This window comes from Ovis aries, chromosome 4, assembly GCF_016772045.2.
Source record: "Ovis aries strain OAR_USU_Benz2616 breed Rambouillet chromosome 4, ARS-UI_Ramb_v3.0, whole genome shotgun sequence".
Classification (NCBI taxonomy): Eukaryota; Metazoa; Chordata; class Mammalia; order Artiodactyla; family Bovidae; genus Ovis; species Ovis aries.
In genome coordinates this window covers 10,458,699-10,471,324 of record NC_056057.1, presented here as the reverse complement: position 1 = coordinate 10,471,324, position 12,626 = coordinate 10,458,699, and the positions used below count along the sequence as shown (strand labels likewise).

At 37.9% G+C, this 12,626-nt stretch overlaps 1 protein-coding gene across 5 annotated transcripts in view; it reads right to left on the bottom strand.

The window, feature by feature from the left end:
• Positions 1–12,626, bottom strand: part of ANKIB1 (ankyrin repeat and IBR domain containing 1) — a 155,719-nt gene that overhangs the window by 15,451 nt on the left and 127,642 nt on the right. For all 5 annotated transcript variants that reach the window (XM_004007711.6, XM_015095182.4, XM_042249131.2 and 2 more), the window contains 2 exons: positions 5,153–5,283; positions 31–165 (listed from right to left, as the gene is read on the bottom strand). In XM_004007711.6, the coding sequence (XP_004007760.1) occupies positions 31–165; positions 5,153–5,283 (266 nt within the window). The remainder of the gene's footprint in view (positions 1–30; positions 166–5,152; positions 5,284–12,626) is intronic.

Below are 12,626 nucleotides of genomic sequence, written 5' to 3'. Positions count from 1 at the left end.
AGAGGTCTTGGCTTAAACTGGTTTCTCTACCTCCACAGTCATTTCCTTGGATTGCTCCTCCACATGCTGAATGACTTCATAGCGAGTACATCTGTAATATCCTCCAGTGGAAGAACTATGTTTTTTCCATTCTTCCAGACAAATCCAGCAAAAGTCATACTTGCACTGCAAAAGAAAACATATGTGCAAACATCTCCCCATGTTGGTATGCAAATTACTTTTCAATTCCTAGTTAATCAATTAGTTAAGAGATTAAACAATCCTGCCTGTATGACCAGGGACACAAACCTCAAAGACAAGCCCTCTGTTTCAGGTCGTCTCTGAAGGCCTTATCTGCACTATGGAAAGATGCGGGGGTAGTTTAGAATTATTGTTTATAAGGATAAATTAAAATATAAATAATATTAAGTAATCTCAAGAAATCTTTAAAAATATCAATATGATACTCTTTCCAAATAACAAAAACAGATACTGACAAATGTTTCATTTTTCACATGCATAGTAATCTTACTTTGGTCTCTAAAGCTCTACCAGTGTATCTGAAAACTTCTGTTGACTGACAAACTGGTTTTGAAACTGGGAATAAGTTAAAAAGGTCTTTAATCAGAACATCTAACAAAAAACCTATTTCTCTTTAAAAAAATTCTTTCTTAATTACTGTAATTGCAAACAATGCCAAAAATACGAGCATTCCAGTATGAAAATATATCCTTTTTTTCTCTTAAATGCTTATGGATTTTGAGTCAGAAAGATCTTTCTAATTTAAATCAATGTTTTCTCATGGTACATTTACAGCTTATTTTTTAAAAATATTTACATCTTTGATCTGTCTCTATGAATTAAACTTTCTTCCATGCAGCTGTCCAGTTGTCTCAATACCATTCATTACACAGCCCACATTTCTCTACCGGTTGGTGATGCTTCCTTTACTAACACTAAATCCCCATGTATGTATCTATTTCCCTGGGCTTTGTTTCGTTGATCTGTAGATTCATGTACCAGAGCTATGCTGTTTTAATTACTGAGCCTTTATAGTGTGGCCTACTATTTGGACATGGCAACCCACTCAATACTCTTGCTTGGCAAATCCTATGGATGGAAGAGCCTGGTTAGGCTAGTCCATGGGGTCGCTAGGAGTCGGACACGACTGAGTGACTTCACTTTCACTTTTCACTTTCATACATTGGAAAGGAAATGGCAACCCACTCCAGTATTCTTGCCTGGAGAATCCCAGGGACGGGGGAGCCTGGTAGGCTGCTGTCTCTGGGGTCTCACAGAGTCGGACACGACTGAAGAGACTTAGCGGCAGCAGCAGCAGTTCCTCCTCACTGCTCTTTTTCAAAGTTTTTTGGCTCTTATTTCGTTTCTCCATATGAACTTTTGGATTAACTTGTCTAGATGAAGAAATAAAACCTGCTGGTATTTTTGTTGCAATCTTTCTAAGAACTTCGTTAGCTTTCCATTTGTTTGTCCACTTCTAAGACCTAAAGATAGGGGTCTTAACGTTTTCTTCAGGTGAAAGTGAAGTCGCTCAGTCGAGTCCGACTCTTTGCGACCCCATGGACTGTAGCCCACCAGGCTTCTCCGTCCATGGGATTCTCCAGGCAAGAATACTGGAGTGGGTTGCCATTTCCTTCTCCAGGGGATCTTCCTGACCCAGGGATCGAACCTGGGTCTCCCGCATTGGAGGCAGGCGCTTTAACCTCTGAGCCCCCAGGGAAGCCCTTTCTTCTCTTACACATTTCTTAAGCTTCTTTCTAGATAGAGGAAGTCTTTCCTTTCAGCATATACTCTATCTGGATGTTGCTGGAACACGTGAAGGCTATTACTCTCTGCATATCATTTTTGTATTCTGCTAGTTAATTAAGTTTTTATTGTTTGCAGTAGTTTTTCAGTTGATTCTTGTGGGTTTTCTAGGTATACAATTATGCTGTCTGTAAAAAAAAGAGACAATTTTACTACCTCATTTCTAATCTTTACATCTTCAATTTCTTTTCATTGTTAAATTATGTTGACTGGTATCCTCGGTCCATTGTTAATAATATTTGTGATGAGAGCATTTTTATGTTGTTCTCAATTTTAGGAGAGTGCCACTAGTTTCCCCACTAAATACCATGCTAATTTTTGGACTAAAGTAAATTTATTTTTATCATACTTAAAAGGAAAATTTTGTGTATTCCTATTTCTTTGTGTGTCTTACAAAGAATGGTTGCTGAGTTTTTGTTAAATCCGTTTTTAGCATCTACAGAAAATTTACATAGTTTTTCGTCTTGTATCTACTAAGATAAGGTACAGTAATAGCTTTTTAAATATCAAACCATTCTTATATTCCTGAAAGAAACCCCAAGTGATTAATTACCTTTTTAAAGAATTAAAAACATGTTTTTTCATTTAGATATAACCGATGGTCAATTACTCTCCTAATGCACTCTGCTGGATTATATTCGCTAATATCTGTATTTTCTCCTCCAATATCTTATTTAGGACTCGTGCATTGTTATTCATAAATAAGACTGATCTATACTTTCAATGGGGTTTCCAGGTGGTGTTAGTGGTAAAGAACCTGCCTGCCAATGCAGGAGACTCGAGAGAGGTGCGTTCAATCCCTGGGTTGGGAAGATCTCCTGGAGAAGGAAATGGCAACCCGCTCCAGTATTCTTGCCAGGGAAATCCCATGGTCAGAGGAGTCTGGCAGGCTACAGTCCTTGGGATTGCAAAGAGTTGGACATGACTCAGTGTGCACGCACGCACGCGCGTGCACACACACACACCCTCAATACTTACCAAGCACTCATATCAAGGCTCTACTCATTTTATAATAATAATCTGAAAGTTTCCAGGTTTTTCCTTTTTGTCCCAGAAACAGTTCAAATCATATTGAAATTACTTATTCCTTAAGTTTTGATAAAATTTTATTGTGAAACTGTAAGGGCTATTGCTTTTAAAGAAAACATTGTTGAAAAAAACTCATCTGGGGAGTGAGTTTGTTCGGATATTTCTTCTAGGGTTAGTTTAATAAATTAAATTTTCTTAGAAAATCAATCCATTTCAAATCCAAGTTCAAACTTATCTGAAAGAGTTGAGCAAAATTATCTATTATTATTTTACATTCTATGATAAGAATTTTATATTCTATGATAAGAAAATAGAACTTTGATAATTTTTAATTTTTTAGTTGCAGCATATAAATTTTCCACAGAGCCAGATCAAATTTCAAGTGATTTAAAATGTGTAAGAATATAAAATTTAAATAGTTTCCTAAAAATCATCTAAAGGGAAATGAATTGAGTTTTTTAAAAAAAGAACCTATTTTTATATTGCCAAATCTGTCATTGTTTTAAAATGTTTGACAATTTGATTCCAGATAGTAAAAACTATCTATTGAGTAATAATAAATACTGAAGAATTAATAAAGGCATATTATCATTTAGTCATTGTGTTATAATATGGATTCAATTACATATGACTTCTTGTTCTACTTTAAAAGTTAAAAAAAAAACCTCTAAAAGCCTAAAAACTTTCAATTTCTAGATGTCTCCTTTTATGTCATAAGAATAAAAGAATTACTCATCAGTTTCCTCTGTTGAATGCAAATACTAAAACAACAAAATTCTGTAAAGCAATTATACTTCAGTTAAAAAAAATTATCAGAATGAGATAGGACAGGGCCTGAGTTTGCTGGAAATAAATTTTGTTTGATGACATACAGAAACTGACCATAAGAAATAGGCATGCATTTACATACACATAATTTTAAATAAACTATTAAAAAATGTTGAGCAACAACAAAAAAATAAGGCTATTCTTATAGAATGTAAGCGCTCCTTTTAATACATAACAGAAGCTTAAGCAAACTTTAAAATAAGTTACCCTGTATCATTAGCCTGATTAATTAGTTCATGAAAATATTTATTTACTTGATATGTATTCATCAACTACTTACTGTTGGTGAGTGCTATGACTGAAATAAAGGTAACGGTAGATTTGGTCTTTTTATTAGTACCCCACCTGTTGATTTTTTTATGGTCAACCTTTTGTTGTGTGAAAAATTTTCTTTTACACATCTATGTAGTCTGTATCAGACTGTCCAAGAAAAAACCAAATGAATGTTGGAAATACAACTGCATATAAATGAAAGAATTTTGGCCTGATCAGCTGAACTAACAAGTACTCCTGAGCATTCAAAACACTGTAGAAAGTTTTTCTTCTGAGGAAATCACTGCTGTCTCACTAAGACAATTCACTCATGTTAATTTATTATAATATAAAACCATCTGGCAACTGTCATTATTTTTGAAGTCATAGTAATAATGATTATTAGCTTCAAGGTAAAAAAAATCAATAAGTACTTAGAGAAGATATTGATGTATTTTATCAAAATCTTAACTGTATCGGTTTCTTTCACATCCTAAATCAGAATAATTATATTGTTCTTCTCCCAATAATTTCAAATAAATATTTTTATATACATGGCATTTCCAAGGAAAAGGAAATAAACTGAGATAGTACAATTAAACAAAAATGGTCATGAAAGTAGGCATGGGTTAATAAAATATTCTTAACTTCTAGAATATTTGTTTGAAATATAGTAGTTTCTTTCTGTGCAACTAGGTCAGGAGGGTAGCCTTTTAAAAGTAATTATTAATTTTTAGCCACGTGACATTTTCACTTTTAATATAGTAATGAGTTACTTATTTAATTGACTGTATTGGCAAACCTAAAGTCTGCACACTGCTTTGGGCACTTTTCTTATACAGGATTTAAATTTGGGCTTAAAGGGTTCGCTTGGGGCCTGATTTGAACCTTGAGATTAAGCAGTATGCTCCAAAACAGGCTTTGTAACATCTCTGTTAAGGTAGCACTTGATCATTTACACATTTACATATATACAGAACTCTCTCAGGATCATGGACTCCGGCATTTCTGACTGGATAAGGACCACTGAGTCCTTACCTTTGCTTTTAACATTCACTATGATTATAAAATTTAGTAATATAAATCAACAGTTATGTTAATTAACAAAGAATGTAGAATACAATCTCCTAGAGTCACTCTGAAAGACAAGGTTTTTATGCTTACAGTATTTGTCCTTTGGACTCACAATCAGATTACGGCTCTGACTGCAAAGCAAGTGCAATCCTCTTTCACTTACCTTAGCACACTGCATGTGATTGCACCCCTCGTTCTTCTGTATTGGAGACTTACAATTCGCACAAGGCTTGGAGTTAGTTAACAACCAGAGACAATTGGCAGCATCCTCATAAGCTTCGCTGACTCCCACAACTTTGGGTATTAAGCACAAATACAAAAATAAACAATGTAGTATACAACTTCAAATGGAAAAACACTCAAAGTTTTCTTTGCAGGTTGCCTCTCAATTTTAAATATATATATTTATTTTCCTACCAGAGTCTATGGCAAAGTTTTAATCCATGATTATTTAAGATAAACTAAAAATGAATCCAACAACATGTCTAGAATTAAATTCATTATTTCCCCCAAATCTCCTTTCTCTATCTCCTTCCTGGTAAATGACTGATTATCCACCCAGAATCAATATAGGAAGAACATGATCCTTGGACATCTTCCTCTTTGCCTCATATGCTGTATCCCATGGGTTCTCTCTCTTACTTTTTCATATCCTTCTCCTCTCCATTTCCAGCTAGGATCCTCCGAACCTTTTGCCTAGACAATTAAAACACAGAAACCAGCTTATCTCCCCAGATCTTTCTCCCTCATCCCCCAAACCCACACTAAATTGCCTCTGTAAAGTGATCTTTTAAAAATACAAATCTTTAAATCTTTTAGTTGTTCCTCACTGATTACAAGATTAATCAAATTTCTTTAGCAAAGAACACAACGGCCTTCATGACTTGGCCACCAACTGACTACCTGGCAAGGTCCTCCCACCTGCTATCCCCACACCAACCTTATACTCTTCACCATCTTATAAACTATTCATTCTACTTTAATATGAGATCTGCAATCTTAAAGAACACTAGTGTTTTCAAAGACTCTACATTTTACGTTTTATATTCTATAAATCCCCACCACCACCTACGGAGAGATTTAGGGGCTGGAGAGAGTGGCAGATGGGTAATTTAAAATTTATTTTTTCCTGCAAGATTGTCAGTACTCAAGTTTGCTTTCTAACTTCAAGTACAGAGGAAAGTTCTACCTTTTCTTCACTGAAAGAGATTCTGAAAATCACTGTGAAATTCTTGAGAGTGGTCCCTTCTATTAAGGCCCTTATTATATGCAGATTGTCTAGAAAGGGTGGGGTAAGAGGTTAGCCCTACTGAAAGCAGGGGAGAAATCAACTCTAAGTTTTGAAGTCTAAAAGAAAAGTCACTCAACTCCCAGATTCAAATCCCTGGAGAGGGAAGGGGACAAAGCTTTGCATGGTCTGACCCTTGGGAATTAGTTCTGCATATGAACTGGAAGTGCTGAGCACCATCAGCAGCCTACTGATGGTGTCTTGCCACATGGAACCCTTCGTACCTATCTACTTAAGTTTGTATCAACAACAGAACAGCAGCTACTGCTCGACTGCAAAGCGCTGCTATTCCACACAGCAGAGAGAAACAACTGCGGCCATGAACTGCTCAGACTCCACTCCATTTCTAAACCCACCTGGGAAGATGGTTTCATTAGAGTGCTGGTGCAGAGAATTGTTTGATAATTTGGTGGAAAACAGGAGTTTCAGAAGGAACTTACTACCCTTCAGTTCAGTTCAGTTGCTCAATCGTGTCCGACTCTTTGCAAACTCATGAATCAGAGCACGCCAGGACTCTTTGTCCATCAACAACTCCCAGAGTTCACTCAAACTCACGTCCATCGAGCCGGTGATGCCATCCAGCCATTTCATCCTCTGTTGTCCTCTTCTCCTCCTATCCACAATCCCTCCCAGCATCAGGGTCTTTTCAAATGAGTCAACTCTTCGCATGAGGTGGCCAAATACTGGAGCTTCAGCTTCAGCATCAGTCCTTCCAATGAACACCCAGGACTGATCTCCTTTAGGATGGACTGGTTGGATCTCCCTGAAGTCCAAGGGACTCTCAAGAATCTTCTCCAACACCACAGTTCAAAAGCTTCAATTTTTCAGTGCTCAGCATTCTTCACAGTCCAACTCTCACATCCATACATGACCACAGGAAAAACCATAGCCTTGACTAGACGGACCTTTGTTGGCAAAGTAATGTCTCTGATTTTCAATATGCTATCTGGGTTGGTCATAACTTTCCTTCCAAGGAGTAAGTGTCTTTTAATTTCATGGCTGCAATCACCATCTGCAGTGATTTTGGAGCCCAAAAAAATAAAGTCTGACACTGTTTCCCCATCTAATTCCCATGAAGTGATGGGGCCAGATGCCATGATCTTAGTTTTCTGAATGCTGAGCTTTAAGCCAACTTTTTCACTCTACTCTTTCACTTTCATCAAGAGGCTCTTTAGTTCCTCTTCACTTTCTGCCATAAGGGTGGTGTCACCTGCATATTCGAGGTTATTGATATTTTTCCTGGCAATCTTGATTCTAGCTTATGCTTCTTCCAGCTCAGCGTTTCTCATGATGTACTCTGCATATAAGTTAAATAAGCAGGGTGATAATATACAGCCTTGACGTACTCCTTTTCCTATTTGGAACCAGTCTGTTCCATATCCAGTTCTAACTGTTGCTTCTTGACCTGCATATAGGTTTCTCAAGAGGCAGGTCAGGTGGTCTGGTATTCCCATCTCTTTCAGAATTTTCCACAGTTTATTGTGATGCACACAGTCAAAGGCTTTGGCATAGTCAAGAAAGCAGAAATAGATGTTTTTCTGGAACTCTCTTGCTTTTTTGATGATCCAGCAGATGTTGGCAATTTGATCTCTGGTTCCTCTGCCTTTTCTAAAACCAGCTTGAACATCTGGAAGTTCATGGTTCACGTATTGCTGAAACCTGGCTTGGAGAATTTTGAGCATTACTTTGCTAGTGTGTGAGATGAGTGCAATTGTGCGGTAGTTTGGGCATTCTTTGGCATTGCCTTTCTTTGGGATTAGAATGAAAACTGACCTTTTCCAGTCCTGTGGCCATTGCTGAGTTTTCCAAATTTGCTGGCATATTGAGTGCAACACTTTCACAGCATCATCTTTCAGGATTTGAAATAGCTCAACTGGAATTCCAGCACCTCCACTAGCTTTGTTTGCAGTGGCTTCCTAAGGCCCACTTGACTTCACATCCCAGGATGTCTGGCTCTAGGTGAGTGATCACACCATCGTGATTATCTGGGTCATGAAGATCTTTTTTGTACAGTTCTTCTGTGTATTCTTGCTACCTCTTCTTAGTATCTTCTGCTTCTGTTAGGTCCATACCATTTCTGTCCTTTATCGAGCCCATCTCTGCATGAAATGTTCCCTTGGTATTTCTAATTTTCTTGAAGAGATCTTTAGTCTTTCCCATTCTGTTGTTTTCCTCTATTTCTTTGCATTGATCGCTGAGGACGGCTTTCTCATCTCTCCTTGCTATTCTTTGAAACTCTGCATTCAGATGCTTATATCTTTCCTTTTCACTTCACTTCTTTTCACAGCTATTTGTAAGGCCTCCTCGGACAGCCATTTTGCTTTTTTGCATTTCTTTTCCATGGGGATGGTCTTGATCCCTGTCTCCTGTACAACTGCATGAACCTCTGTCCATAGTTCATCAGGCCCTCTGTATATCAGATCTAGTCCCTTAAATCTATTTCTCACTTCCACTGTATAATCGTAAGGGATTTGATTTAGTTCATACCTGAATGGTCTAGTGGTTTTCCCTACTTTCTTCAATTAAGTCTGAATTTGGCAATAAGGAGTTCATGATCTGAGCCACAGTCAGCTCCCAGTCTTGTTTTTGCTGACTGTATAGAGCTTCTCCATCTTTGCAAAGAATATAATCAATCTGATTTTGGTGTTGACCATCTGGTGACGTCCATGTGTAAAGTTACTACCCTTAGCGGCTACTAATCAGCTCTGGAGGTAATGCTGTTTACAAAAGGTACTGCTAGAAAACCTAATTACTAAGTACAATGTCTGATTTTTGTTTAAAAGTAGTGGACTTTCTCCTCCATTTAGCAACAACATTATTTTTAGCTCAGAGGCTCTAATATATTCTTACGACATTTATTGTCCATTGTTACAATAAATAAAGCACAAAGACATTTAAACAAAGCAGCTGTGTGGCCTGCAACATAACAGTTTTTTTCTCATACCCTTGGAGAAAGAATGCTAGTTTCTGATTGCATTCTAGGGGATTATATGAAGTGAATGGTGTTCAGAAAATAATCGACTATCAGAACAAAAAATCCTTGTGCTAGAAAAAATGCCTTCACTACCAGTGCTCTGAACATGCTCATTTCAGACATCTGCCCTTTGTATATACTTTTCTCAATATCTACAACATACAAGGTCCCTTCAGTCTACCTGGTGAGCCCTCTTCACCCTCTCACACTTTCAAACTCATTTTTCAGCTACATGTTGATCTTGATCTTCTTTCCTTAATTATCCAGTCTCTTTGTAAGAAAAATTAACTTCATTTAATCAAGTATTACAGTATAACAATATATTAATAGAATCAACACCCGTAAGTGAAAACTAAGTTGCTTTTAAAGACTGAATTCTTAAAAACTATTTGAATTTCATTTAGTAACCATTATTATGTGTACTACGAAAAAACGCTGGTGCTAAATTTTTATAAATTATCATTTCACAGAAAATATAATGATTCCTGTTTCTTGCTCTGATTAGCTACAACAGAGGTAGGTTCGGTACTCAAAGACTGCCGGGAGCCAGTGTGAGGAATCCCGCCCGTGACAAGGTCATGAGGAAGGAAGCTGACATACGCAAGGCGTGCTCAGACTTCAGGGACCCCTCTGGAAACTCCTAAGCATGTACCCCAACAAAAATCTGCCGGCTTTTGTGCTCTGCTTTTCTACTCTTCTGACATTTTCTGGAAAAAGTCAATTCAGGGCTTTAGTCTTCTGCATTTGAAAGAGTGTTTCAATCCAAAAAACCCTCTGATGGCTTTCTAGCCTGCCTGCAGGACTCGTACAGCTGGGGGAGTGATTGTTTGAGGCCTCCTGACTGCAGGAGGCACAGGAAGCTTAAAACATCCTAGGAATGTAGGAGCTTCCGAGGAGTCAAAATCTTTAGAATAGGACTGATTAAAGGTTTCATTTGTTGAGTCAATATTTGCTGCCAAATTTTCACATCCTTTAGTTGTAGATATAGTTAGAAAAACAAGTAGTAGACCTTGTGTTAGCAACATTAGATCTTTGAGTTAAGTACCTTCTTTGTTGTGTCCTGCTGCACCTTTGTTCTATAGAGATGTAACTTTAATGTTAATGCTTCAAGGAGATGTAGATTAAAGAAAAAACACTTCAGGGGAAACAAGATTAACATTCATTAAGGAAGAGAGCCAAAAGTGTTAACAAGCCTCTTGGCCAGAAGATAATGTAAATCACCTGAGACCTTTTGTATACCAAATGATGTATAGAAAGAGCTTGAGCTGGGAACGCTACATAATCTTGTGTTACCCATTGATCTCTGTGTTTTATCAAAAGTATAAAAGGCCTTCTGAACAATAAAGGAGGGGGCCAGCTTCCCGGGGCCAGGGGCCAGGGGCTGGGGGCCAGCTTCTTGGACCAGCTTCTCTAACTAGTCTCCCGGCCTGGTTTCTTGGCACTCTGGCTCCCCCCGTGTCTCTCTCTCTCTTTCTTTTCCTCTCTCTCTTTCCCTCTCTCTGCTCTTTACTTTAATTTCGGGTTGAATTTCCACCTGGAGCGCGGAGGCTCACCAGGTCTACTTACTTGCCCCGGCTGTTAAGATCCGCGAGAAAGGGAGCTTAAGGCGAGGCACCCTTAGATATTCAAGCGGGCGCCGGTGGCCCAACGTAGATGGTGCAAATTCCTTGTCTGGAATTTTATTGGCCTTCCGCGTAAACCAAGCTATTCAGCCCTCTTCCTCCACTTAATCTTACTACACTATAATTTCTTAATCTAATCTTACTTTAATAAATAAACAAGTCTTTCCACGCCAACGCCGTCCACCCTTCGAATTCCCTGGATCCACCGGGGCTGGACCCCGGCAAAAGACAGTGTTTCAACTTTATATGGAATTAATTTTCTCAGTATATTTTCTAGTATTTTCCCATCAATTAGAATTTGTCACTCCTTTTAAGTCTCGTAATTTAAAGACTCTGGAAAACCAGGGATAAGGGAGAAAACAATCTCATGAATCTACCAGTTCTGTTGAAAATTCTTATGCCAAATATATGTGACCCTGACCCAAACTAATATGTAAACCCAATACAGTAGTAAATCAAACTTTCCTTTTTTAGAGTATTATTTTTGTGTTAGTATATTTAACGATGATGTTCTACTTAAGTATTACAACTGGCCTATTATTGTTTGCTTTAAGTCTTACCATAAATTTCACATGCTTAAAAGTGGCCATTAAGAGTGTACTGGTCACCACTGGCTTTCACTGTGGTGAGCATGCACCAGGACAGTGAGAAAGCTTTCTTAGCAACAGGGAATTTTCTCTGCAGTCCTGGTGGTGGCTCCCTCTACAGTAGACCACTTGCAGGTGTCCTGGGTCTCTTGCTTCCTATCGAATTTTCTAAAGTTCCTCCATCTTTCTGAAATAAGATACCATTTGGGACTCTGTGAGGGTGATCTTCAGTTTTTAACTTGAGGTCTCCCTATCTGAGTATCAGAGACAGCCATGTATATACTGTGTGCACCATTTTCTAATTCTATTTGTCTTCTCTCTTCATTATCCAGATCTTTGTCTTATGCAAGAATATTCTGTCACAGTTCCACCAAAAAGCTGTACTGACTACCCAGGTCATTCTCTCTCCCCTTCCCTAATAAGACTTATTCATGGATGTGGAATGATTGATCCAACTTTACACTGTCAAGGCATAACTAAAAATACTCACCCATTTCAAAATACTTGCTTTATATCTCAAATCAGATACTTCTGACTACTTTCAAGAATTAAATAATATATTGTACTACTTTTTATAGTGCATTAATTCTTTTAGGCAGCTAGCAGGTACAATAGACTAAAAATGTAATAAAGTGAAGTTATCTTATTTCTCTTCTATATGCCTTTCCCCTCCCAAGTGTGGTGCTTGTCTTGTTCAAGTCCTTATATCATCTTAGCTGTACATTCTGAAGTTACTGCAGAAACAGTGCTCTTACCTAGTCCCTAATTCATCATCCACACTTGCACCTGACTGATTTTTCTAAGCAAACATCTTCAGTTATCATGTCCTTCCTTAAAACTCCTTTTTGGCATCTTGGGATAAAGTGAGACCTCCCAGCATTACACACAACCCTACCCCTGCACGCGCAATCTCATCTCTCACTGCATGTTTGTACTAGCTAAAGGGACTTGCTTGCAGTCCTTGGATATGCTGTGCTAGTTCACAGCCCTACTGCACTATGAGCCCTTCTTATTTTCGTCTGTGTGAAGAACATCTATCACCTTTCAAGATATGGCTTAGGCATCAATTATTTTTATAAAGCTTTCCCTACCTCTCTCCTAGATGATCTCTTAACTAATCCCCTCCTTTGTTTCTCCTCTCCCTCACAATGTGTCACAGGTATACT